Source organism: Barbus barbus (assembly GCF_936440315.1).
Source record: "Barbus barbus genome assembly, chromosome: 22".
In the NCBI taxonomy this organism is placed as follows: Eukaryota; Metazoa; Chordata; class Actinopteri; order Cypriniformes; family Cyprinidae; genus Barbus; species Barbus barbus.
The window spans coordinates 12,759,507-12,768,778 of record NC_136750.1 but is presented as its reverse complement, the minus strand read 5'-3'; the positions used below and the strand labels follow the sequence as shown (position 1 = coordinate 12,768,778).

At 33.9% G+C, this 9,272-nt stretch overlaps 1 protein-coding gene across 1 annotated transcript; it reads right to left on the bottom strand.

The window, feature by feature from the left end:
- Nucleotides 1-2,511: 2,511 nt before the first annotated feature.
- Nucleotides 2,512-6,316, bottom strand: olfcn1 (olfactory receptor C family, n1; the record flags this gene model as incomplete). The annotated part of the gene is made up of 6 exons (XM_079447078.1): nt 2,512-3,425; nt 4,346-4,469; nt 4,550-4,771; nt 4,858-5,688; nt 5,797-6,082; nt 6,198-6,316. 6 exons carry the CDS (start codon nt 6,314-6,316, stop codon nt 2,512-2,514), a joined length of 2,496 nt encoding a protein of 831 aa, XP_079303204.1.
- Between the last annotated feature and the right edge of the window lie 2,956 nt (nt 6,317-9,272).

The window sequence follows — 9,272 nt, the reverse complement described above, 5'->3', positions numbered from 1 at the left end:
TAGTGGAAGGGAATACAAATGAGCCATTACACCAGATTAGGAACTACAGCCCATTTCATGAAGTATGACGTCTTGTCGCAATTTTGCGACTTTGGCGCTTAGAGGGTTAAACCATCCAATCAAAAGAGTGAGTTCACGTTGCAACTTGTCTCACTATAAGCACGCATAATATGAAAACACAAATAAATTGATACTGAGTTTGCTCACAAACAAAGTTTGAATCTGCCCGCATCCTCCACCATAAAATATGTAGCAAATTAGTTTAAAAGGGAATATTTATTATCACTTATAACTGGTTTTAATTAATAATAAATATTTAGATTAGATCTTAGAATTGACTGTAGCAGAATTGATATTGAAATTTCTTGATCTGTCCGTCCACCGAGCAGACAATATAATCATTTATCAATTCTAGGAAAGATTATTTCCTGGCCAAGGAACAATAGCCCTCCTACTTGTACAGTGCTAGCAGTAGTTTAGCATGTAGCAAGGAGCAGCATTCAGTGACTTCGAATCGTGAGCAGAACACAGAGACAATCAATTGTGAATATAAGGGATTTAATAAATGAAACTATAGCTAACCTACAACTAAGCTAAGCAAAACATACATATATATTTATATAGAATCAAGGAAAGTAAGGCAAAGAGAGAGAAGAGCAAAAGAATTGCAGTATCTCAGATCAATTAACGACAGACCAAATGAGAATCATCAGAGAATCACAATTCACCTTAAAAAGGGGTTCAAACTTAAACACGCATCTAAAACAGTTGTAAACGGTTACTTGCATTGGTTTTGAAGCTGAATGAGAGTCTTGATGCGGTAGACAAAAGTTTCTTGATGATTTCTTTAGGAAGATTTTCCTCTGGTTCTTATGAAAATAAGAAGTTCAACGGCAAGTCCACAAAGTTACTTGAAACTAAAACTGCCAGAAGGTAACTCAAGAGGAGAGTTTGGGAGTGTTTCCGTCTCAAGAAGAAGAGTTTTTAGCACCGATTAGTCTGAGTTCAGAACTTTCGATAGTTTGTAGCCGCACCCACTTTTTGGGTGGAGTGATCAATCAGAGGCATGAATTTTTGGCGGGAGAGACTTTCTTTGTCTCCATTTATGGCACATTTGCATTTTTATTGCCGGTCTGGAGAGTGCAGTTTTACTTCAAAACATTGTAACAATTGTATGATGCAGTTCACAACCACATAGTGTGCATCATTGTTCGATGAACAAACATAAGATCCTTTTGATACCAAGAAAGTAACCTATAGAAGATATTAAAGCATAGATACACTCATACACTTGAATATAGGCGTTTAGAGTCTAAATAATACAAGTAAAGGGTTGTAACTAGGTTAACATAATAGGGGAATATGCATACAACACATGCATATACAGATACATTTATAACTGCTTTATTATGGCCTAAATAAAGCAAATGTCTGTGTGTGTGTGTATGATGTGTATTTGAAATTGTGGAGACCACTGGTCTAGTCAGGTCGTTGGTGCCTGGCACAGGGGGGTCATTCACTCCTTTTCGGAATGTGTTTGAAGTTTGATAGGGAGACCAGAGAGGTGACCTGCTTAAGTGTCTTTTGATAGTGGGGAAAGACCATTGGCAATTTAGCACCCATATAAATGTAAATGATGAGGCCAGATCAGTCACTGATATGCCGATGTCAAAGGCTAAAAGGGTCTCTTACAACCAAGTGTAATCAACCATCAGTGAGCTTACGCAGACGCTACAATACACGTTGTTGTTGTTGTTGTTATTATTATTGTAATTATCATTCCAAATGGCATATTTGATACAACTGTTCACAGTTGTTTCTCAGAATGTGTGCTAAATGCTTTGTATTTAGGATTAAGGGAAAAAAATGTTTATATGATCACAAGCTAAAGAGTTTAGTGCAATGATATAATTGTTGACGTAAAAGCTACCATTTCAAACACAGTCCTGTTAACAACTAGGCCCTGCTGCTGAAGCATATATAACTCTTTACCATGCACATTTTGTATGCTAGAATGAAACACTGACATAGAAAATATAACATATACAACATTACAACATATATAACATTAATAATAATAATAATAATAATAACACATTTTTTGGTAATGTTTGTTCATTTCCAAATTATGTTGTTAAAACAACTGCATAAATCACTTTCTTCACCCACTTACAACAAAAGCAAATGTATAATAAAAATGGTTAATTTGCTAATACTGGTTAAGGTCTGGGCACTAGATAGCATTTATGATTAAATCTCATGTATCATTGTGATTTTAGCAGGTAATTTCTGAATACAGTAAACATTTTTATTTTATTTGTAATTTTTTTTATTGAATTACAGACACATTCACAACCTCTAAGGTCTACTGAGGCGTTAGGCTGCATTAATAGCTGCCTTTTTGCCTCTCTGCTTGCTTTTCAGTTCATAAATACATGGCAGGTATTGGCAAATAATAAGACAACAAATAATATATTTTTCATCATTCATCTTTTTTTTTTTTATCATTAATCAGAGACTAGTCTTTTGAAATTTCCCCATCAAGTGTTTTTTAGTATTTCTCTCTGGTTTAATGAGAATAATGTAACATTTTGGCACAAATATACATAACAGTAAACCAAAGGCAGATGACAAAATTGCAAAAATCTCTACTGCAACTGTGTACTTGCCAGGTGAGCTAATATAAGCAGGTATAAATGTTGCCCAGACAGCACAAAATATAAGCATACTGAACGAGATAAATTTGGCTTCGTTAAAATTATCCGGTAGTTTTCTAGCTAAAAATGCCAAAATCAAACAGATTGCTGAAAGAATACCAATATATCCTAAAACTGCATAAAATGCTGCATCTGAGCCTGTGTTGCATTCTAAAATGATCTTTTTATTGTTATACTTCAGAGCTTTACCAGGAAATGGTGGACTTATTATAAGCCATAGAACACAGATGACTATTTGAATTGCAGTGCATGAGAACACAATGGCTCTTTGTTGTACTGGCCCAAACTTTCCAGCCAATTTATTTCCTGGTAATGTGGCTCTGAAAGCAGTGACAACTACTATGGTTTTCCCCAAAACACAAGAAATGCAGAGAGCAAAAGTAACACCAAATGCTGTATGACGTAACATACATGACCACACCGTTGGCTCACCAATGAAAGTAAGAGGACAAAGGAAGCAAAAGAACAGTGAAACAAGTAATAGTGAGCTCAGCTCTGAATTGTTAGCTTTCACTATAGGTGTTTCTCTAAAGCGTATGAAGATAATCATAGTCGCTACAGTAAGGCTGGCTCCAAACAGTGACAGAGCAGTCAGAATGATTCCCATAGTTTCTGTATGAGACAGAAACTCTGTAATTTTCATGACACACTTGTCTCGTCTCTCATTTGACCAGTATTCTTCAGGACAAGGAATGCAGTCTGCTGCTCCTAAAAAAATACATAACAAATGTTATGTTGGAGTATTCATTGAGCTTTATCCATTTAATTTGCATAAAAAGTTGCAGTTTCACATGGTTAGTGCAAAATGGACATCAAAACAGTTTCCTGTTTGCACATTGATAAGATGATGGCTGCATCAACAAAAGGCTTGTAAAGTATGTTAACATAAAGATATGACAAAGATTTTGGTGCACATTATCTTTAAGGTGTCTAATATTAATATATGAATTCACATATACTGCATTCAGTTTTTTTGAGTATGGTCATAGAATGAGTAAACATCTTAATGGTCACAATAGTCGGTGGGATAACAGTGAATTTAGGTATACAGTAAATCCAATTGCAGTTGTTGCTAGTGAAGGCTGCACTAAAGTGTTGCAATGACAAAATATTGCACCAAATTAAAAGTTCAAATGTTACAAATAAGTTACAATATCGACAATGTAATGCTGGTAGCACTAATATAACAATTTTATGATATACTGTATGTTACAATAAAGTAATCATTTTGAAATATATTGATGGTTGTATTTTTAATTTAATTATTTTAAATTAATTGTATTATTATTATTATTATTATTATTTTGTATTTGATCTCAGTATCCCTATCAGTGTTGTATAAGGGTTTTTATGCATTATAGCTGCACTAAAGTACAGTATATAACATTAATTAATTAACATTAATTAGTATGTTTATAACTGCAGAAATATGTTAATTCAGTATACACATTATCCCACCTGTCACAATTGTGACCGACCATTAAACACTTAAAAAAAAAAAAAATAGTAATTTTTAATTATTTCAAAGGGTTACTAATGACACATAATTTGGATATCTTCATGTATGTGAAAAAAGGGAGTACATGGGTTAAAATACATAATGTAGGGTATTACAGGTGAACGGGTACCTGTTGTATTTGATATTGAACCATCAGCACATGGGATGCAGTCAAAACAGCAAACAGGCCGTCCTTTTATTTGAGCCTTTCTTGTGCCATTTGGGCAGGTGTCTGAGCATACTGCTTTTGGTATCTGTCAAATTAATATAATATGTTTTAGCCAATAATAATAATAATAATGACTAAGACATGCTTATTTGGAGTTATAAGTACCAAATTTCCTGTGTTCCAGCTAATGTTGTCCTCTTTAACTGTAAGTTTATATGTTCCATCTGTAGATGTGCTGAAATAGCCCACAGTTACATGTTGTACCTCTCCATCTCTTAGCTGCCAGTTTATCACCTCATATGATGCAGGTGGATCTCCATTCTCATCAAATAACACATTTTCTCCATATTCATCTACAAAATTCACTCTCTGTAAGTGATCATTGACCTTGGAATTAAGTATGATATAGTTAATGAAACTCTCAACTTATGATGTTTAAGTGTTTTGACAAATAAATAAACCAACTTGCTCACCAGTTTTGGAGTTATCTGTGATACATTTAGACACTGTCTCAAAACATTATTTTTATCTCTTTTGCAAAACAACAATTTGTGAATAGCATGCGCAATTGCATACACGGCTTGATACACATTATATGTTACTCTTACTTGTGATACATCAAAGAATTTGTCTGTGTAGTTTAGTTTTTCTTCTCCTGTGCACATTTGGCTGTTGAGTGTAACATTTGCAAATGGCAGGGGATCACAATTAAGACACGGTTTACAGCCAACCATTGTTTCCCAGAAGTCACTGACAAAAGTGGATTGTGAAGGAACGTAAGGACTGATGTTTTTCAGGTATGTTCCAAGTTTGGGCATAGCCATCTTTCGTACCACAAATCCAACTGTGCCTCCAAAAGACTTGAATATTTCAGGGGTAGAGGGCCTTGCTGCAGTTACCCAGGCTTCACTTGCAATCCACTGGATTCCTGTGATGTTTTGTTTCACAGTTTCTCTCATTAGAGGATAGAGATCTCCTTCTGGCACAAATGCCAGGACCACTTTTACTGTAGATTGTTTTATCAATTCAACCACTTCAATGATTTTACTTTGAGGGTATGTCCTTAAAATTGTGCCTACAAATGCAATGCAAACTCCCATTTTTTCAACTTCCTTTGTGAAGGCTGAAATCCCATTTTTTCCATAATCATTGTCTGACTGCAAAGCTCCAATCCAAGTCCATCCATATCGTTTTACAAGAGAGGCCAAGGCTTTTGCTTGGTAGTAGTCACTTGGAATTGTACGGAAAAATGATGGATATTTTCTTCTATCACTCAGACATGCACATGTTGAAAAGTAACTCACCTAGATTAAATGAAAAAATTAAAACACACTAAGTATAAATTACCTTTATCACAATATCAGAAATACGTAATGCATTTACACTGCAGGATTGATTAATGTTACCATTACCATTGGCACTCTGAATGGTCCGAGAGTTCCAGCAACAGCTAAAGACTGCGATGAGCCTGATTCAGCTACAAGAGCTGTAAGCGGAAGCTGACACTGAGTTGTAGATTCCTCTTCCTTCTGCTCACTCACCAGTGTGAAGGCCGCACGTAAAACATTAGAGGGAGAAGCACAAGAATCCATTATTTTATAGCCCAAAGAAATGTTAGGAAGCAAACCCTCATCTTGGTTTATCTCATCTATTGCAAACATCATGACTTGCGTCCAACGGAAGGCACGTAGGTCAAATCTGTATAGAAAATTTGACATGAACAACAATGCATGCCTGAACTTCACCAAATAAATAAATTAAAAATTCCCTTAATAATTTCCTGTTTGAATCACAAGCATGCTTCAGCACTTACCCTGAACAATTAATTCTTCGCATTTTTCTCTCAAAAGAGGCAATAACATTTTCTTGTTTATTAAAAATAGGAAAAATTCCTCCAATCATAATGTGTCCTGCTTTAAAAATGTTAGGCATTTCAAATTTACCACGTAACTGACATGTTGACCCCATGTGCATGAGCAGCAGAGAGCAAAATAGCAAAATATTGAAGCTTCCCATAGCTCAGAGGTGGCTGAGAGAAGATAAGATTGAGTTCTGCTGGCTCTGTTATATATAGCTTTTCTATCCATAGTGAACACTGGCCCATTATTACTGAAGGTTTTCCCCAGTGAGCTGTTAAGTAATATGTGCACACAGTTCTCATTCTGCATTTTTTTAACATATTATATATGTTGGTGTTTGTTTCCTTTAAATGCAATCTTATATTTAGTAAGAATAAATAATCATAACATTAGTCATAACTGTAAATCATTCAACTGTGTAAATTTATGTGCATTACATGTAGAAACTTTATGATATGATTACACAGTCAGCATATGTGGTTGATTATTTATTTAAGCTTATTAATTTCTTGGTTGGTTTCTAACGTTAATAACAATTTCAGTTTAGCATAATTCCATTATTGTTATTATGTATTATTACACATAAATTTCGTCTGACTGTTGAGGGGGGGGGGGGACACACATTTTCAACCAAATTTTGAAGGGGACACAAATACTACAGCTAAAATTGTACTTGTAAGGATATGTATACACAGAGGAAAGCCTTGCTACTATTAGTGCAGCAGGGAGACCATGGCAAATTAGACAATTTTAAGCTGTTGTGGTCGCGGTCGTGTCCATTGTAGACATTACTATCCTTCACAGTGTTACCAAGTCCGTGGTTTTCCTGCGGAATTGAGCTACTGTAACACTTTTGCCTTGGGTTATTTAGCCCCCGGAACGCGATTTTTACAGGGGGAGCCCCTCAAATTGTGGTTAGTTTGGGCTAGTTTTGAGTAGCAATTGGGCGGGTTTTGTTGTGAAAACCTGGCAACCCTTTCAGTCAAGCAGGCATCATTATCATTGCTAACATAGAGGACTCATCAAAAAAATACATTGCATCATCTGCATTAAAGAGAAAATAATCACTTCCTCCGATGTTTAAGTGAATAAAATAGCCTTGACAGCCTTACTTACTGGAGTTCCACAACTATTGACTTTGTTCTCTCTCACTGGACTTGTGTGTGAGTAAGTGATGTAAAAGAGGAAAGCAGGCATTTTTGCCCCATTTGCGTTTGTGATGTTTTATTACTTACACAATTATTTAAAGTTTAAAACTTTGTTATTTTCAATACACAGTATGGTTTTTAATCATATTTTTAGGGAGGACAACCCTCAGATAGTAGCCAGTAACAAACCTATGTCAGATTATAATTTGTGCTGTGGGTATGTGAATAACTGCAGTAAAAATAACCACACTTCTTAGACAATAATCAGAATAATGTAAACTGTAAACTGGAGGAAAGAGGTTGGCTTGTGTCATGTAAACATCTTACTGCAATTAAGTCCTACTATAATTATTGGAAATAACTGCATTATTTGTGCACATTTCAGAAGGTAATTATCATTGTGGTGCATGCAGTTGATGTATCACTGTACACCATTATTTAAACATCCACAAAGTGGAAAATCAGTTCCGATAAAAGGGATAATAAGTTGTAAAAAACAAACAAACAAACAAAACAGTAATTTACCTTATAACATGTCCTTGTTGTAAATCATATGTGGGAAAACAAGTAAGGATTTAAAAATGTGTATTTCAGAACATCACAGCACAACAATAACAAATTATATAATTTGTAATGTATATTGCATACACATTCTAGGGACTCATTAAGCATATCATATGTGCCCCATTTGATGATAAATGATAGATTTATTTCTTAAAGTATTAAAACGTTATAGAAGTTTAAATTTACTGTAAAACAAATGTATTATACAATTTTTATTTTATTTTATATAAAATAAATATTAAAAAAAAATAGTTAAAAATCTAAAATTGCTATAAAATTAAAGCCATATGTGTACTTAAGTTGTGTTCCAAATTTGAAGTTGATATATAAAAAAATTGAGGTTCATAGGCAATTTTATTTAGGCGTTATACCAAAAGCAGCCACCGGGTGCCATTCAAACTCTGAATTTTTTGTTGATGCATTTCTGTCACAAATCTATCAATTTCTCTCTGAATATTACAACTATAACAAAATAAACACCAAATATGTAATCTTGAGACTCAGACCTTTCCAACAATATGTATTTTGTCAAGATTATAAAAAGTTTTGATTCTAAAAGACCATAATACATTTTGTAATATGACACCCCCGCTAAGGGGGAGGAGACCACTAAAACATTTTTAAGTACCATTTCTATGGTAACACAATGTCCGATTTCAAAATGGTTTTCACATGATTAATTTTGAGATTTTAAGCTTTCAAATGGTATATAACATATTATGATTGCTAAAACATGTGATAAGAAAAAAGGCAAGGAAATAAAGACTTTTTGTGACAAAGGTCAGAACTCCTGTTATGATGTAAATTTATCACAGACTCTTGGTGCACTCTTGTCATAATTAATCTATTACTGTTCCTACATACAGTGGGACAAATAAGTATTTGATACACTGCCGATTTTTCAAGTTTTCCCACTTACAAAGAATGGAGAGATCTGTAATATTCATCGTAGGTACACCTCAACTGTGAGAGACAGAATATAAAAAATAAATCCAGAAAATCACATTTGTATGATTTTTGAATAATTTATTCAAAATAAAATATTTAGGAAATAGTAGATATTGAATTGATGTTTGATTTTTTTGTTTGTTTTATTTGTCTTTTTCTCCTCATTCCAAATAATCAGAAAAGAGGAAACGAACAATAAAACAGGAGAAAGTAATAAATTATTACTATATTACTATACTATATAGTAGTAAAACGCATGTGAACAGTAGCCTACTTTTTGATCAGTTCATCAGTAATATTCAGGAAATAATAGATATTGAATGGATGTTTGAACTTATTTGCATGTTGTTGTTATTTTTTGTCTTTTTA